The following is a 19,886-nucleotide window of genomic DNA, read 5'->3' as shown; positions in this document are numbered from 1 at the left end:
TTTTTTTTTAAAAATTCCCAAAAGGAAAAAAAAGTTTTTTTTTTTAAAAAGAAATTTTTTTAAAAATTTAAAACCAAAGGGGGGGGGGTTTTTTTTCCCCCCCTTTTTTTTTTTAAAGAAAAAAATTTAAAAAAATTTTTTTTAAAAAAATTTTTCCCCCAAAATTTTTTTTAAAATTTTAAAGGGGGGAAAAAAAAACCCCCCCCCAAAATTTTCCCCTTTAACCCCAAAAATTTCCCCCAAAAAAAAAAAAAATTTTTTTGGGAAAAAACCCCCAAAAAAAAAAAAAAAAAATTTTTTTTTGGGGGGAAAAGAAAAATTTAAAAAAAAGGGAAAAATTTTAAAAAAAAAATTTTTTTTTTAAAAAAAAAGGGGTTTTTTTTAAAAAAATTCAGGGAATCAAAATGAAAATTTTTTAAAAACAATTTTGAAAAAAAAATGTAGGAATTTACAAACAAAGTTTAACTAAAAACAAACTAAGCAGACTGTACATAGACTGATAAACAAACATTCTTTTAGTTAAACAAACACACACATGAATTAAACAATTATAAGAACATACTCAATGGTGGTGGGGTCTGTCCTGTTTTTGGTGTTGGAACGTTGGCGGAGCCTGTCACTTGTCCTGGGGGTGCTGTAGGTACGTGGTATGGGGTTGGGGCAGGTGTTGAGACCCCTGGGACAGGAGCTACAGTTGACACTGGTGTGGGTGCGCAGGATGGTACCAGACAGCAAGAATCTGCTGGGTCAGTGACCATCTTACATGTTTTAGGTACATTGTCGTAAGAGGCGCATCTGGAAACAAGAATTTAAACTGATGTGTAAACTATAATTTACTACCCTTAACCTACTGAATTTTATAAATGGACTTGTCCAGCTTTTATTTTTGGAACTGTCCATTACCAATGTTAGGAATGTCAATATCAGCCAACAGAATAGAGGCTAGTCAGACTGAATATACGTGCTTCCTAGCCTGGTTTTTTCTATTCTTTTAGCTTAACACTATTTACTTTTGGTTCCAGAAGATGAAAGGTTTGTATTTGTAAAACATAATTGTTTCTTATAGCCACATGTTTTTCATGGATGCAATGAAATAACTTGAAGTACATTCTTAATATCCACTTCTACTTTATCAATTTACACAAATTTCAACTGAGCATTGAGAAAATCTCAACATTTTGTAAGGAATGTGAAATAAATACCAAGAATTACATGTGAACTAGAGCTGAAAGTGTTTTCCTTTTTGTGTTTTACACAACTTATACGATAATTAATTACCTTTCATTACAAGTATAGAGACCCTTGTCAGCATTGTCACAACGGCATCTGTATTGGCAGCCATCTTCCCAGATCTCACCCTGGTTGTATTGTACACCCTTGTACACACAGAATTCTACAATAATGATACAAAATTTAAAGAAAAACAAAAGGCAAAAATCTACCAGATATTCAAATCACCGCTTTACAATTTAGCTTTACATGTTTATATCATAATTCTATCTAATCTTAAAAATTATACATTATAATGGTATGGCATACAGTAGTCTCCTATAACAATGATTCATCTAAGGAAAATGATTTCATCTTAAAAGAATTATATACTAATGTTATTAAACTTAACAAGTTCTAAATCATTTCTTCTGCACCATTAAAATTGAATTTATTATAGTTCAAAATTATTTTTCTTCAGTACTATATGATTGGATTTATATAGTTCTATATTGTTTCTTTTGTACTATATGATTGGATCAATGTAGATCTATATTGTTTCTTCTATACTATATGATTGGATTTATACATTTTGTAATTCTTTCTTCAGTAACTGTACGATTGGATTTATAAAGTTCTAAATTCTTTCTCCTGCAGTTTTTGATTGGACTAAAAATACAACGATTTAACAAAGGATTACTTTCTAGTAGAGAATTGAATATATCAGTTATCAACTTAAATGGAATATTTTCAAAGTTTAAAAAGAATCAATGGAAGATAAACAAGTATTTACTGTAGTGTGGAGCTAGAGTTGTTCCAGTCTGGGGTAGTGGGCTCTGTCCTGGTGGTCTTGGGGTAGGTGCAAGTGTGGATGGGGTGTTAGCCCCTGTTACTGCCTGTGTTACAGCAGGGAAGTTACACCTGGGTTTCTTACAACATGGGTTGGTGAAGTCGGTAACAAGTGTGCAATATTCAGGCAGGTTGTTATATCTCTGGCAACTGTTTTATAGAAAATAAATTCACAACTCATCAAATTATGCACAATATAAATTCTTAATTTTTGGGATGTGATACACATGTATTTTTAACAAAATGCTTGTAACACATCATTTCATGAAGTAGAAATCTACCCTTTTTGTAAATACTAACTAGAGAAAATAAGCAAGGGTATTCTGTTGTTGAAATATTTATGTCTAAGACTAACTCAAAAATTTAAGCTCTAAATTATATTTTTTTCAGTCATACAAAATCAGACATAAACAGGGTATAGAATAATACATACACTTCTGTACATCTGTAGAGACCAGATTCTGCATCAGTACAGACACAGGTCAAGTCACAGCCATCTTGCCAAGACTGACCCTGGTTGTAGTGGACACCCTTGTACTCACAGTAACCTGAAAAATATCAAAATTTATTAGATCCTATTATATCCCAACTATATTATAACACCAAACATGCCTATTATAGAAATTATCACAATGAAAGTAGATCAAGGTCTTGGTATAAAATTGTTTGTAAGCTTTAAAACATTCTTGGTTATAATTCAGAGGTTAATTTTAGCAGTTAATTTAAACAAAGATAAAACTGCCCTCTAAGGCACTGATCACACTGACACTTTTCTGCAATACTAATGACCTCTGAAACCATCTTAAAAATCATATATTGTTTAAATGTTTACTAACACTTAAATAAATGAAGAAGGTCAACACTTATCAAGGGAATAAGATTCATCAACAAAAAAGTCATTTTATCAGAATTGAGAGCTTTAAAAGCAAACTTCTCACAAATATTCAAAGGTAGACTTAGCAGAAACTCAAACTTACCAGTTCCAGTTCCTTGTCCAATGAATGAACCAGTTGAAGCTGGTAATGGTAGCTGAGTGGGTCCAGCTGTAGGACCTTTGTTTGGACATTTTGGCATGACACAGCAGCTAGGGTCCTTGGGATCGGGGAGGAAATCGCAAGTCTCATCTACATCTTCATATTCTGGGCATCTAAATGATACAGAATAACAGGTAATTAAAATACAGTAAATCCTCCTGGATTATATCCAAAGAAACCTCTTTCGAAATAAAACTGTCCTGAAACTTAATAAGGACATGTCATTTGACGCATTGTTCTTTTTAGAGGTACATGTATTTTTTTTCTTCAGATATCATTTCATTATGTACATGTTTTCAATAAAAAATTACAAGAATGTCAAGTAGGTCTGTAACTTTAACATTTTGTGACAATATTTCTCCAGATTAAGATATACTGCTTAAGATCATAGATTCTAGCTTAATTAAACCTTTGTTTACAGCTGACTTTGTGTTACAGACCATGTTGTGTCCTAATTACTATAGAAATTTGATATTGTCATTCTCAACTAAATAATTATCACCATTAGCACAGTAACTGATCAAACAGTGTTGGTTAAGATATCAGGGATATGCCTGCTGTATTTCAGACCAGACCATGTGCTGGTCACCGGCAAGGAAAAAAGAGATTAGTCTTCAATTTGCATTGACAACAGCCTTGTATATAAAACTATATAAATATCATGATTATCCAATGAAAAGTGACATAACAAACATGCAGTATTATAAGTAATAATATAACTGTGTAACTGCCGGAGGTCAGAAAGATAATACATGTATCTATACATGTAGTTTATACGTACCTTGTGAGACACCTGTAGTTATTTTCGGAAGCATCCTCACATGTACATTTGAAGCTACAGCCATCGTACCATGTCTGACCTTGCTGGTATTGTTGTCCCTCATATATACAATATTCTATAACATGGTACAAAAAACATTTTTACATAAAGGTTTCTTTAGTGAAAAAAAAAAATAAAAGCACAAGAACCAGCTAGACATGCCAGAAAATGTGACTGGTATGGACAACTTGGACAAAAGTGTTTGAGTTCCAAAGATTTAATTTTCAATCTTTTGTTGTTATTTTTTTTTAAATGTGTTTAAGAAACAACTTACTACGTAACTTAATATATATCTATTAAAATAATATTTTTCTTTTCATTCTGAATTTTTCTTCATTTTTGGAACTTGAACAACAAATTAAAGGGACACCACTGAGGTTTTTTGACATGACAAGACTGAAAATAACTTTTTGAGATTCATGTATTATTTAATGTAGGTCCAGACCATAACTTGTGATCATTCACTTTCTCAATTTTTCTAGAATCATTACTCTATTCTAATTGTGAGAAATGTTCCAAATTTGAAAAGAGTTGCAATTTATTTTATATTTCTCAATCATATTTTGCATTTCTTTCAGTTTGTTTTACCTGCCCCAGCTCATCTATGTGAGAAATTGAATTTTTTTTATATTTTAGGCTTTTAGACCTCAGTGGAGTTCCTTTAATATACATATATAAACAGCATTAATCAACTTTTGAACCACATGCTTATACAAATTGAAGATAAATGGGGAAAAAACAACATTCAGTGAATCATATACCTCCATGTGGCCTTGAGGTTGTAGTTTTCACTTCACCTACGTGGGTTACAAAGTTAACTTGGAAGTTACACTTTGGAATGTCACAACAGGGGTTCACTGGATCTTTAATCAGGTAGCACTGTTTGGGTAGTATGCCATAATGTACACATCTGTAAAACAAAATGCCCAAGGTATTTATGGTGCGATCATAATTTTTAATAATTTTATAGTAATTTCAATACTTGCAAAGAATTGTATTCATGGGCTCAAATGCTATAATTCACTAAATTTTTATCTTATCCTCTATGATGTGCTGGTTATCACAATCAGTTCCTGAATGCCTATTACATTTTGTTTATTATTAGTCTCTGGTCAACCATTACTATAGGTAATGCAAGATCAGATATTGTTAGCTATCATAAAGGGAGGTAATAAAGCACACAAAAGAAGGAAGCTAACTTTTCAGTACACTGGTAGTGTCCCCTGCTTGCATCATCACATACACAGTTAAAGTCACATCCATCTTCCCATACCTGTCCTTGTTTGTAAGTTTGTCCTCTGTATGTACAATGACCTGGAATATCTACTTTAATACATCCCATTTTTCAGAAAATATTGTTACAATAATCAGAATTGACATGCCAGTTTTTAAACCATATTCTTATATCAAAATAAAAAGTTTAAATACAATAAAATATGGATTCTGACATTGTTGCTTTAAAAAAAAGGGAACAATTTTTTCTTATCTTAACGACTGGCACACAAATCTCTTTGTTTGTATATAACATGAAAACAGCCTTACTTTATGGAAAGAATTCATGAAATCTTGAAGCTATAAAAATGAAATCAGCCTTTGAAACAAAATGTTAATTAAGGTAATTCATTATTTTATTCATGGACTGATGTTTTTTTCTTTCTTAGTTTCTTATATGTCCAGGTGAGTGGAAACAATAATCACTCATTGGGTTAGAAACCCTGGGGCATGATCAATTAATGATAGTTTCTATTATTCTCTTTTTATTATTATCAGTCAGTGATAAATGACGTGAGAACCAAATACTCATTTGATCAGTTATCTTTAAGTAAATAGATATCATTAAATCTACTTTAAGTCTAAAACTTCATGCAGTAACACATGTTCTATTCACATACATATATGATAATCTTATCATCTGCCTATCTCTTAAAATAGCCACACTTTCTCCTATCTCTACTTAAATTTCACTTTAGATTACGGTAGTTATAAAAAATTTTGACAGGTTATATATATGGGCCCTATATATAAAGGGTTGTTTGTAAATATAACCTGAGCTGTTAGGCTGTCAGGAATCTTTATAACAAATTTATTATACTTCAATCTTCCCTTTTTTTAGATATAAATATGAAATTACATAAGTGGTGTTACATAATTATCACTGTATATATCATGTTTTGTTTATCCAATGAAAAGACACCTACAAATGTGCTGTATTATAAGATATTTCAGACATTTAGAAAAGAAACTTACCAATTCCCCCGGTACCGACACCAGATGTTGGTACAGTTGGTGGGGCTGGTGTGAATCCTGTCGGGTACAAGGTCACTGATGAAGTGAATGGGTGGTAACTGTCTGTCCTAGGTGGTTCCACTAAACTGTGAATCTGTGTGGCTGGTAGGAACACTGGGAGGGGAACTGGAATCTTGTGGGTTACTGGATCTGGGTTACATTTTGGTGCCTGGCAGCATTCATCATTGGGATCAGTTTCCATATGACATGAGGGAGCCAGAGCTGGGTAGTTTGGACATCTGTTGAATTAAACAACAACAATACATATATTACTTGGTAAAATAGTGAAAAAAAATCTTTGTGGACAATAAAGATTCTAGATTTACCTAATTTATTGTTATATTTCAAACAAGCAATGATAAAATTGAAGTTGTGACATTAACAGGCAGTGGATCAATTTGGTCAGTGTTCATAAAACACTTGTATCTTAATAACAACAACAGTCTAAAATGTCATTTAATTAATACATTAGAAACCCACAAAGTTTTTACTGTAGTCTCAAATTTTTTTTTATTTAAGTGGGCTACATCTTATGAAAATTTCCTTTACTCCTTTTTTTTAAAATCACCCACATATCTAGAGAAGAAAAAAGGTTTCTTACTTTTGCTTGCAGGAGTAGAGGCCAGTGCCTGCTTCCTTACAGATACAAGAGAAATCACAACCATCTTCCCATGCTTGATTCTGTACATAAATCTGTCCCTTGTATAAACAACCGCCTGTGTAAAATAACCAAAATTTTTCAATTTACAAAACAACAATGAAACATTGTGAGTAATTAAACATTAGTTCAATGTCAGCATTAGAGAAAATGAAATTCCGAGGAAAGGCAAACATATTTCCGTAATATTTTATTCTACATTTTATTCTGCTTATGTACAATATTCATGTGTGTTTTATACCAGAGACATTTTATGTTACAATTTTTTTGATATTCCAGCAAAAGATTATGGAAGCAAAAAATATTTACTGCTGTAAAATTCTATAAAAATATTTTGTAACATATTTTTACCCTTGAACACTAAAATTTCATTTATAAAGACATCTGACAGTCTGTTTGTGTCAGGGTTCAATGCAACATATATAAGTTACTGCCAAAATTCCTAAAATTGTTAAATAGATTAAAGAAATTATTACTTACTGACAGAAGGAGCAAAGAATCCGGTGCCGCCGGTTCCTGGTTGCAAAGCTCCTCCAGTTGATGATTTTGGTGGAACATATGTTATGCCTGAAGTTACAATTATTCTATGCACTAATGAATATTTCTATAATGAAAGTTTTACTAAATATCGAAAATGAAACACAATAGTGTGTAATATTAGTAGAGAACACATATACATTAAGCATTCAATATAGTACTAGTTTTACAGAACACACAGTTTTACAGAACACACAGTTTTAGAGAACACATATACATTAAGCATTCAATATAGTATTAGTTTTACAAAACACACATTTTTAGAGAACACACAGTTTTAGTAGAGAACACACATACATTAAGCATTTTATATAGTATCAGTTTTACAGAACACACAGTTTTAGAGAACACAGATACATTAAGCCTAATAAATATACTATCAGTTTTAGAAAACAAACAATTTAAGTAGAGGACACGCAATTTTAGAGAGAACACAGGGATATGTAGAACAAAAAAAGGGTCCTTTACTGAACTAATCTCTGAAAACACCTTTATACTATTGCTTCAGCCATTATACTATTGCTTTAGCCACTAATAAGAAAATTTATTTGGACTTCCATTTCTATGAAATGTTTAATTTACCTGGTTGTGGGTTGGTGACATTGATGGCACCACCATTACCGATGCTGCCTGGCGTAAGAGAGGTGGACAAGAAGAAACCATTAACACACTGCGCTACTGGACAACACTCTCCAGCCTTCTTCTGCATGCTACATTCCTTTGGTAAATTGTTATATGTTGGACATCTACAAACATATCAAAATTTAGCTATATTTTTCACAATAAGCGTATGTGTAATACATTAACATAATAACACATAGACTGTTCAATTAAATTCAAACAATATAGAATAATCTAAAATGTAATGAAAGTCTGGGTTCACTACAATTTATTCACCCAGTAATACATATATAGATTCTAATACATGCTAAATGTAGTTATGAAAATTCAGGCTATATCCCCTAAGATATCTCATTCTTATATTTGTGAAGTATTTACCCAGCTTTGAATTGGGAGTTTCCATTCAAAATTTAAGGGATTTAAAAAATATATAAGTGAATACAAAAATTGAGTTTCCAAGACAAACAGTAAATAGACAGATGTCGATTCTGGCAAAGCAGAGTCTAATATTATAACTGGGTTTCATTAGGTAATGGGTTCAAGTTATTGAACCAGCTATGATGTTCTTTTACATTTTTTTACAAGCAATAAAAATTATTTCATACACAAGAAGAGATCTGGGTTCAAACATCTTTTTGTTTTATTCTATAAAAAAGGCATAAATCGTCACCTTAAAGCAATAACTGGCTAACTCTGAAAACATTTAGAAGTACTTAACTCTTTATTGCACTAAGGTGACAATATGTGTGTAGTTGAAAGGAAGCGTTACTTACGTGTTTACGCATCTGTAGTAACCATAGATAGCATTTTCACAAGTACATTGTGTATCACAGCTTGTATTCCATGTTTCTCCCTGTTTGTACAGTTTACCAGAATACACACATCGATCTGTAAATGTATCAAAATTTACATATAATTTCATTAAAACAAAAAAACAACGATGTACTCCCCACCCTGGGAACCTTGTCTGCGCTGATATCAGAACATATTCTAATTAACAAAAATAGTCACAACTAAACATGATTTACTTTAATGTTATTGTCTTTGAACACTCACCAGACTAAAAATTTGATAGCCATATGTACTTAAAATTAAATAAGCAATGACACAGTCAATTCTAAGATTTTGAAGTTGCAGACAGTTGAATTCTATAATTCAAAGAAAGTCAAAACACTAGTATTATTCTAAATAAAGTAGCTTTTTAAGTATATATATTACATTGTATGTAGTTTAGAATAATGATATATGACAATAAATGGATACTTACCATTTGGTCCCGGCTGTGGAAGTCCATCAGCTAGAAAAATAAATAAATATTAGTTACACAAATAATATTTAAATAATATCAGACTTGTATGGGAATCTGGCACTTAATAAGAAAAACATTCTTTTCCTTTTATTCTATGAATGAATGCTTAATTTGTTATGTCAAAATCTGTCATTGCTTAAAAGATTTTTTATTAGCCCATAATTTGATAAATTTTTGTCTTGATTTTTTTCCCTCCTTTGAACTTTGCACAGTCCATGTAAAGTATAAGGGATTTTTAATATCAAAATGTAGAAAGTAAGCTACCAGTCCAGTATAAAGCCTGTTCAGAAGACTGGCCTGGCTCTATACTAGTGGCAAAGGTAGTTCCTTTCAATTCTAGCAGGGTAATTGATTTAACACCTCTTATTTTTATATCCAAAATAGAACTATACATGATATTAGAATCTTATATTAATTTTGATATAGATCTGTGATGAAATATACAAAGATATGATAAAGATTATACTCACGGCACATGTTACAGTATTTTCTACAGTTAACAGCGGCCCATCCTCTGTAGCTGACACATACATCCTTGCCATACATGTTACATGAAGAGATAGCATCCAAACATGGTGGATGCTCTGTTGGTTTAGCTCCTAATAAATGTACAATTTATATCATCTTTATCAACTCATTTATATCCTATGAAGTGCTGTGTATTTCAACAATTATATCTTTTCATAATTATGTAAATTAGACATCATAAGAACTTATAGATTTGATCAGAACCCTTAATTTTAATATCTTAAGGACAAAATAACTCTGTTCATCCGAAATCATTCTGATGTTAACATGTGGTAACTAAAATCATTTTATTACAATATTCTTAAAATGATTCTTGATCTCAGCAGAACATTAAAATCTGTATTAAAATACTAAAATATCATTTGCCGAGAACTAATAACACCAGCACAATTTCTAACAAAGTTAATCAAGTTATGATTGTAGTTAACACAAACAAAACATGATGCTGATAAATAAACATAATAACAGTCATGTTCTATAGATAAGTAAAATGTTCACTGGTATTACTTACCAACTCCATAACCACTGATTGATCCTGAACCTTGGAAACTTCCTGTTTGGGAGTCGAACTCACACACTGGTTTCTTACAGCACTCTCCGGCTTTCTGTTCAAGATGGCAGTATGGAGGAATACTGCTGTATGATGGACACCTAAACAATAGAATAAAGCATATGCTTATTTGTTGACAAAAGAAATATGAAACTTTAAGTTAAATAGCCAACTTTTTTCCTACAAAAACAAAAAAAACCCATAAAAATGCGTTTAAGGCTAAATAACTGGGGTCAGTATTTACATATGAAAATAATGAAAATAAATTAAAACATATTTCTCAAACACAGCAAAACATGTGCTACAGTTTCTAGGGATACAAAATAATTAATCTTTTTTTTTTTTGAAATATGAAATTTCAAATACATTTAGATGAACAGCTACAAATACAGAAAAAATAACATTTTGTATTCTTATTTAAATTGATAATGTTAATTAATTAGAGTTAAAAATCTTTGGAGTTTCGTATTTATTAAAATAGAAAAATCACATTTTTAAAATTATGACAAAACTGCAGTGTCCTTTATGTGACCCTGATGTTGAAAGGTTAAATGAGACAGAAATAGGATTGCTCTTACAGGTCCTCGCATCTGTAGAGTCCAGATTTAGCATCAGTACATGTACATTGGTAATCACATCCATCTCTCCAGCTTTGTCTCTGGTAATACTGCTTGCCCTTGTATACACACACATCTGTAACAACATGTACAACTAACATTAGTTATTTTGTTTTATAACCACATAGAGGCATGACTGTGTATGTCATCTGTTGGGTTTTAAGTCACACTTATACACTGTACTTGTCATCAAGCAACCATTCAGCTTATCTGGTTTGGGAAGTTCTCATGTGCCGATTATTTTCGGGATGAGAATCATATGTCTTAACTTGCTCAGGCACATAAACTGCTATTAACAACAGATCAAAAACATCATTTCAAATTAAAGTACAGGTAGTGATACCTTTTATACTAAAAAAAACAAAAAAACAAATATGTTCTGCTGGGTATATTTTTTTCTTCTTACATGTAGTTCACTGAGCTATTTGTATATATTTGAATAACTGTACACTAATTTATTAATATTTTTCTGCATATATATTACCGATTCCATTTGCTGTGACAGCATGGCCACTAGATTGTTGCACATTGACTGTTGGGTTAAAGTTGCAAACAGGCTCGAGGCAGCAACTACCTGGCTGGGCAATCAGGGTGCAGTCGGCGGGAAGGTTGTGATAAACTGGACATCTGTAAATCAATGATAGCAATTCATAAGTGGAAACTATCTCATTTTTTAACAAAAGCTCAAGATATTTAAAATAATAATAAAAAAATAGAAACCTGCACCTTTTGAATGAAAATATTTTTATCAGGCTTGATTTTTTGCAAGTCGGAATGGATTTTCTACAATTCCTCTGATTAAACATGTATTTCAATTTACACTAGTCAACAACTAATGTAAACAGTGTTATATACATTTAGCAAGGGTACTTCAATGCTAAAATTGTCAAACACAGAACATGTTTTTAAACCATCTAATTACATATAACAATAGAATGTGTAGCCTACAAGGAAATTTTTCAAGGGAGGTAACTTAAGTTAAGAAATAACACTAATAAATACCTGTTGCTACATTTGTATTTTCCTGTATTTCCATCCTCACAGATACATTCATAGTCACAGCCATCATACCATTTCTCCCCAGTTTTGTAATTCTTACTCTTGTAGGAGCATTTACCGTAGTATCCAGATGAACTAGTGTTGGCAGAACAGAATCCGCAGAAGAGCTGGCAATTTTGGGCAACATATGATCCTGGCTGGGCGCAGTAATCTCTGCCGTAATTAGAGCAGTCTGGCAAGTTGTCTTCACATTTTGGTGGGGCATTTGTGAAAAGTGCTGAAGTATATGATTACAACAAACATGTATGCTCTATTGCATAAAATACTAATATGCATTAGTTCTATAAAAAGAAAAGTATACCAGCCTAAAAGGTCTTCCATCTCCTGAACTATTTTTAGTCGTTTCCATCACGGATTTATATGTAATATTAGAAATCCGTGTTTCCATTAAAGATTATTATGAATTATTTCAGGATTTTGTTAATTTAAAATTACAGAATCAAAATAGAATGATATTCTTTTTTATCTTAATTGACTTTAAATGCCCATTTTCGCGTTATTATCATGATAAACGAGTTGGAACTATTGGTAGATGTTTTCCAGGAAAGAGAAACAAATGGCGACAATTGAAGAAAGGGAAACAACTGTGTTAAAACTATTGGAATGAGAAGCAAATGGCGACAATAGAAGCAAGGGAAACAACCGTGTGAAAACAGTAACTAAATTTGGAATATTTTTTGTAGAATATATGTAGGATTTGAACTTACGTGTACAGAATCCACAGAATTTAGCACAGTTTTGTTGAGCCCATGAACCGTAGTTGGTACAGACATCATTTCCATATTGAGCACAATTGGCTAGTGTATCTTTACATGGATCCGGAGGTAGAGTGACGCCAGTAAGTGAAGGTTGGGTAGCCTTAACTGTTTATGGACATAGACATAATCTTATTAACTAACTCATTCAGGAATATTGTTACTTCATTCATGTTTTAAACTTCCATCAATTGTGTAAATTTTCCAAGATTCCAAAATATTACATGAAAATACAGGTTTCTTTCTCAGAGAGTATGAACCTACTTTGTTTTATTTTCTTTACTTTCCATTGATATTTATCTTTTGAAATAAAAAAAATGAAATATGAACAGAACAGGAAAGAACTTCTACTTTTTCTAGACTTATACAAATGAACATCGTCTTGTTAACATGCAATTAATACATATATGCAACATAATCACATGAAATCGCAATTAGTTGCGATCCGATTCCACCATTTAATATACAAGTGTATATAAAAAAACTGTCTAGTGAATTTTGTTTATGTATTTACCTTTGCACATTTGGGCAATAAGTTTGTCTGTTATAGCATCAAGATCGTTGTAGCTGTTAACATGGAAGGCATTTTCTGATGATGGGCTGTCAGCTATTTTATTCAATTCGGCATTATTTACTCTATTCCCAACACCGATTGCGAGCATTCCAATGTTTTCAGTACGGGCTTTGTCAGCGGCAGCTACAGCAGCTTGAGGATTGGAGGACCCTCCGTCGGTGATGAGAACGGCAATTCTTGGGACATTTCCTCGAGCTCCGCTGTATTGGCTCATTACCTGTTGTCCGGTGTAAGTAATAGCATCGGCATCGTGAGTGCCACCACCAAGGTATGTCATACCTTCAATGGCTTTCATTACCTATGTAAATGAAGGTAAAGTTTGTTGGAATTACAAAATGAATCATGAACAAAAAGTGCAGTAAACCCAATCAATGTCTATTTATAGCATTTTTCTGTTTGTCTTAAAGTATGTTATTTAAAATGTATCAACTAATCAGTTTCTCTATTACGTACTGTCCAGATAAGCGCTTTTATTTTTTTTATACAAATTATTGTAGGTGATTTTAATCTAAGGAAAACAATCCTATCTTATCAGCGTTAAAGTGTTATATGCGATGTATACAATTCATACATGCAACTTAAGGTGATTTTCTTGATTTTACTTTGAAACTAAATTGCCCGAATAACATATAAAATACACACAAAACACCAGCTAACTTTACCTCTGGTCGCGTTTGGTATTGTCCAAGAGGGAACTCTACCGACGGGTAGTTGGCGTATTTAACAACTCCAACCTGTACTTTATTTGCTCCAACATCGACTTTTGATACAACATCCTGTACAGAAAACAAAATGTTCTCATATTCTCTAAAACTTGCAACAATGTCTTGCTTTTTAAGTAACACCATAGCAGTCCGACCCAGCTATGTACATACATTGTTGGTTATTGGGATTCTGAAGTTTCTGATATTAACAATACACGAGAAAAAACTAAAAATGACTGTCAATTTCTCGAATTTATCAAGGTTAGTGTTCATTCTCATCTCCCAGGAATATCATACATGTAATTTAACTATTTAGCTAAATACTAGTAGTAAATGAAGCAATTTGGAAAGAGAAGATGAAACACAAATAACAAAAATACCTAACGATAACAGAATCCAAAAAGCTAATAAATACCTTTAGGAAATGTTCAAGTTTCTGGAAGTTGGTGTTTCCAACACTGCTTGAAGAATCTACCATAAATACTACATCGGCTTTCTGTAGACATCCTGTTTGAAAGGACATTTATTGTCAAATTATATATGCTAAAATGTACAATGTTAACATTCCAAAGAAATGAACGAAAGTATGAGAAACTCTGAATATTAAAATCAGATCTTTATTTAATGAATGAGTTACAAGATTCTGGTTTCAAGCATGAATATACATTTATTATAATACTTTAAAAAGATAATCAAAACATACCTGTTGGCTTTGGAATCATTGTCGGATCAGGTGGTAATTCTGCAATGAATAAATTCATTAAAACTATTATTGTTGTTTACTTCTTCAGAAGTCTTCTATGATGTGTTTTTGTGGTTATGTTTAGTACTGTTACAATGGCATTTTTTTTACAGTTAAGAACAAAAAATGTGAGATAAAGTCACATATAAGTTATTTTACAACACAGAAAACAGCTGTAAATAATGTTATTACATAAATACATGCACTATTTTTTTTGAAGGCAACATATCAGCGTATTTTTTTATCTAAGAGCGATTATTATAAAAAATCATACCATTGCAAATTTTTGTTGCCAACAGATCGGAAAGAGATCCTAAAGCATCAAAGTTCTGTGACGAAAACATGTGTCTGGAATCTGGGTCAGATGCAATGGTCTGCAATTCGCTCTGGTCTACCTTGTTTCCAACACCAACCGTGTAGAGAATAAGACCATTGTCACGCGCAGTTTGTGACTCGAGTTTGATCTGGTCTATTGTCCCTGAGGGTTGATTGGTTAAAAGCACTGCCACGTGAGGAGCGTCAGCACGCCCGCCGTGGATAGGGCTAAAAGAGGTACCCGTTGCAAATCGGATGGCGTTTGCCATTTTGGCTTGTCCACCTTTATACGGGATATTCATAATCGCTTGCTGAAGCTGATTATTATCCGTATATTGATTAAGGTAGAACTGATTTGTAACGCCAGTTCCAAATGTCAACGCACTGACCTGAACCTTGTCAGGTGCCACTTGCATGTTGTTCGAAACATCTTTTATAAAGTTTAATTGTTTCTGAAAGTTTTGAGTGCCTACATTGTTAGATGAGTCTATCATAAACGTAACATCCGCTTTGGTATCACATCCTGCAATAGACAATAATCATAATATTATTTGTTGTTTATCGTGTTATTTGTTGTTTTGTCATGTTATTTGTTGTTTGTTTATCATGTTTTTATTAATCATGTTATTTACTGTACTGTTTGTTGTCTATCATGTTATTTGTTTTTGTTCACTTACAATGCTATTCGTTAATTTCCGTACTATTCGTTGTTTTTCATGTTATTTGTTGTTTGTTTATGCATTTAATGTTATTTGCCGTTTCCCGTCTTATTTGTTGTTTGTTTTATGTATGCTTTCATTACAAGCATTTATTTATACCTCGTATGTAAATATGGAGATAAAATTAAACGTCTTTTTCAATACATTGCACAAGGAATGCATATGGGTATCACATATGCAAATGTGCGCACGCGCAATCGTAACGTAACTGTGTCACAATGCAACTGTAATATCTTTGTACATGGCATATCTATTTCACATAAAATATTTGTTATAATAGGCTAATATCTACTTAAAATATAAAAATGGGTGCCTTAAGTTTTTATATTATTCATAATTCAGGCATGTACACTGATGTGAAATTGAAATGGTTTTATATTAATAAAACCATATACAAATAAATGTAGTGAATACAATTTTTAGAAAATTGTTTGATCTTATTTTTGTGAATATCACAGTCATGAATTGACCTACAGATAAGCATTGTTGGGATTGTATGAGATAACATCAGCTCTGTCTTCATTTTGGAACGAAAAGAGAAACTATATACATGTTAAACTCTTATCGTTGGAATATATGTGTCGAGTTCACTTATATATACGAACATATCTCTTATCTATTACTGTCCTAATTTAAAAAATTGGGTTATATTGACTATCTGACAATTATAAATCGTGTTTGGGATGAGTGAAATTGTTTCAAATAAAATCAAATCTACTTTTTTTCTCAGTGGTGTATAAGTATTTAATAGAACATTATACGGTATATTAATTAGAAAGAAATTGATAAAAAAAATACAGTATAGTAACTTCATACCTTTAGATTATTATACATGTCATATATTCCTTACTGTATATTAATTATTGTATATTATTATAAATATGTATTATTATAACTGTATAGTATTATAAATATGTTTTATAATTACTGTATATTATTATTCCCAAAGACTGTTCATAATCTGTATTTCTGCTGTGCTATGTTTATTTATGTTTGTCAAATCGTTCCAAAGCAGAAAGGCAATAATAAGTAAATGCAAATATATGACAAAATTTTGACACCAAATTTCATCATTTTTCTTTATATCCTCCTCTTAATTAAGTTCTATAAACTATTTATGTCTTCTATCGAATAAGTTGGAACGTTCGTTTTTTTTTGTTTTTTTTTTGTTGTTTTTTTAATGATAAAAAACAGCTTCAATAAAAAAAAACATTCAAGTTATATATATATGTATTAAGTCCTATAACATTATCACAAAACAGCTTAACTTAAATTATTAATATGTTACACATTGTTTACAATGTTCTTATTTTGCAGCCATTTTTATATGATTTTGCAATGTAATTGTGCTTTCATTTTTCCAGCAACATATTTTTTACCAAAACAAGAAAGAAAAACCAAAACAAACTGAGACTGAAATACAAAAACAAAATAACAATTACAAAGGATCGAGTCTATGGCTTAATTAAAAAAAAAAAAGAAGATAACTTACCCATTTGGGCCCTTACCGCCCCGCAGGTAACGGTAAGAGCAAGAATGATAGACCATATCATTCTGCCGAAAGTCGAAATGCTTTCCCAGAGGTTAGCCGTCTCTTTTATATAAGGGCCACAGCTCCTGGTCACATGGTTCAACATTAAGGATCCATTTTTATCAATGAAAGGATTGGCAAAGAAACGGCGAAGGCCTTTAGTGGGGTTTACGTGAATTCATAAACTTGGTGAATGGTTGAGATGGAAAATCTTATGTAAAAATGCTTTCATTTATATAATAAAGATAAAAGTGTCCTTACAGGAGCCTCAATATGTTCAGCAAAGATAAGACAATAGGTTATGTCGCAGATCACATACGGATTTGTGACCTTAAAAGTAGGATTTCCGTTGAAAAATACAATTATTTTGCACAACTAAGCAGCAATTTAGCAAAACTAACGGGATTGGCAGTATTTTTGAATCAGCATATATTTCAATAGGCTGGGTGATACCAAAAAAGGGAAAATGATTTTATTCAAATGTGTTGCAGAATCGTGTCATAAGGTTTATGAATCTATCAACATATCCTATTATTATACAAGACGAAATAATGTCAATACGATTAGATGCTTGTACCCCTAAACCATTTGCAGTATACCATGTGTATCTTACAGAACAAGATAGTAGTTTAAAGGCACATTATGCCTCAGAAAAGAACAATTTTTTACTTCTTTAGAAAGGGCAAACATGAGTTTTACAACATTCAAAAAATGCTTTTAGCGCATGTAAGATGCTTGTTACATGAAGAAAGTCTCGGTGCATGTGAAATTATTTGTCATAAAAGTAGCAAAAACAATTGCCAAAAAGCAACAGAATAGAAAGTACGTTCAAGAAATTGGCCTACGCGTACCTATTATAAGCTATAAAAGTACAACGTAAATAAATGACTTTTATAGAAATAATTATAAAAGCTCTTCTGGAGCATAATATCGGCCTTAAAAGTAGGATAAAGTAAACAATTGAGATCTTTGTTAGATACTGGTTTATATAGTTGAGGCATAGTTCATGCTGTCACTTGATCGCGCAATAATATATTATAGTATAAACATCAAGATTCCTTTCAGAAATAATAAAAAACTATTGCAATTTCAAATAATTGCACCACTTAGAATAGAGCAATAAAAAAACCCAAAGAAAGCCCAACACGGCAAAATTGAAAATGTTGCAGGCTCGGTTTGTTTGAGCCTGTTCATGGACGGTAATGAAAAATTGCAAGTTACCGTGCACGCCCCCCCCCCCCCCCCAGCACCGAATTAAGCAGAATTCAACATCAATTGATATTTAAGATAGTTTCTTCTTATAGAAAAGGAGCATACTTTCCATTTATTGTTGTCTTTTTAAAGTAAGGTTTGGCATTTCTTTTTATCACAAACATTAACACAGAGGTCAATTTGAGGATACAATACTAATGTTTATAATTGTAGACAATTTGTATTTTTACAAATTTAGTCATTTTTACAAATTTAGCCATTTTTACAAATTTAGCCATTTTTACAAATTTAGCCATTTCTTTATGTCAGTCAAAATATCATCCAACGTCTGCATTTTAAACATGTTTAAAAGTAGTGATGGCAAAAAAATACGTTTATTTTATTTTTATTTTATTTAGTCACTAACTGAGTTCTAATTGACAGCATTAAGGTCATGGGATTGGCGGTATATGATAACGTGTTACTTTATATAGAATAAAACACTATGAAACCGGTTTATGATTTCCGAAAAAAAGAGAGAAACCATGTGCGTCTCCAAATGTTCTTACTTATCATGTGAAATTACGAGATTATTTCCACTAATTTATTTAAAAATTTTAAATTTAATTAAAGCTGAAACCAGAGCTGTTGAAACAACAAAGAACTAAAATAAAAATAAAAATCTTATCGACAAAGTTGACTTTAAGTATTAGCAAAAGGACACCATGGAAACAAAACATGTTCTTAAATAATTAAAGCGTTCTAGAAAGATTTAATGTGCACAATTTCATTCCACTTCGATATAAGATAAAGGACGGATACTGGGACCTCATAAAGAGTGTTTCCTATATCCGAGTGTACGTTGTATCCGAGTTCGCTATAAGTGAGGATCACTGTATATTGTATTTGGTTTGTTTTGATTTTTTTTGTCACATCAAACTGAAACCTGTACATGTATATGTCATATGGCGATTTTCAAGGTTTTCTGGTGAAAGAAGATCTCGTGTGCCTCTTCGCGCATTACTTCAGGCACAAGCAGGCATACTCTATTTTGGCTTAAATGGTTCAAATAGTTTGGTTGAAATGACAGGTCATGACACAAAATACTTGCCTGATAAGATTTTGTTTGTTTGATTGGGTTTTACGTCACACCGACACAGTATAGGTCAAATGGCGACGTTCCAGATTTACTGGTGAAGGAAGACCTCAGGTTCCCTTCCGTGCATTATTTCAGGCAAGAACGGGCACCTGAGTAGAACCACCGACGTTCTGTAAGCT

At 31.9% G+C, this 19,886-nt stretch overlaps 1 protein-coding gene across 1 annotated transcript; it reads right to left on the bottom strand.

The window, feature by feature from the left end:
• Positions 1 to 548: 548 nt before the first annotated feature.
• LOC132726483 (uncharacterized) lies at positions 549 to 17,496 on the bottom strand. Its single transcript, XM_060711803.1, has 26 exons — positions 17,379 to 17,496; positions 15,127 to 15,690; positions 14,814 to 14,852; positions 14,526 to 14,617; positions 14,069 to 14,182; positions 13,347 to 13,704; positions 12,785 to 12,940; positions 12,021 to 12,294; positions 11,503 to 11,645; positions 10,980 to 11,094; positions 10,363 to 10,502; positions 9,794 to 9,922; positions 9,282 to 9,311; positions 8,788 to 8,902; positions 7,976 to 8,139; positions 7,337 to 7,423; positions 6,800 to 6,914; positions 6,160 to 6,437; positions 5,112 to 5,226; positions 4,674 to 4,822; positions 3,874 to 3,988; positions 3,036 to 3,205; positions 2,492 to 2,606; positions 2,003 to 2,208; positions 1,279 to 1,393; positions 549 to 795 (listed from the first exon to the last, which is right to left on the bottom strand). The coding sequence occupies exons 1-26, from the start codon at positions 17,437 to 17,439 to the stop codon at positions 549 to 551; spliced, it is 4,206 nt and encodes a 1,401-aa protein (XP_060567786.1). The 5' UTR covers positions 17,440 to 17,496.
• Positions 17,497 to 19,886: the final 2,390 nt, after the last annotated feature.

The sequence above is a fragment of the Ruditapes philippinarum genome, unplaced genomic scaffold, assembly GCF_026571515.1.
Source record: "Ruditapes philippinarum isolate M1 unplaced genomic scaffold, ASM2657151v2 ctg33_1_1_1_1, whole genome shotgun sequence".
Classification (NCBI taxonomy): domain Eukaryota; kingdom Metazoa; phylum Mollusca; class Bivalvia; order Venerida; family Veneridae; genus Ruditapes; species Ruditapes philippinarum.
This window is presented reverse-complemented; position numbering and strand designations above follow the sequence as displayed.

What these genes read in the sequence shown, in the direction of transcription:
- LOC132726483 (XM_060711803.1), bottom strand. Translation starts at nt 17,439, where the DNA reads ATGATATGGTCTATCATTCTTGCTCTTACCGTTACCTGCGGGGCGGTA. An exon ending in GGCGGTAAGGGCCCAAATGG is followed by an intron (nt 15,691 to 17,378) that starts GTAAGTTATCTT and finishes TGTCTATTGCAG; the next exon opens with GATGTGATACCAAAGCGGAT. An exon ending in TGTCGGTACCGGGGGAATTG is followed by an intron (nt 5,227 to 6,159) that starts GTAAGTTTCTTT and finishes TAGATATTCCAG; the next exon opens with GTCATTGTACATACAGAGGA.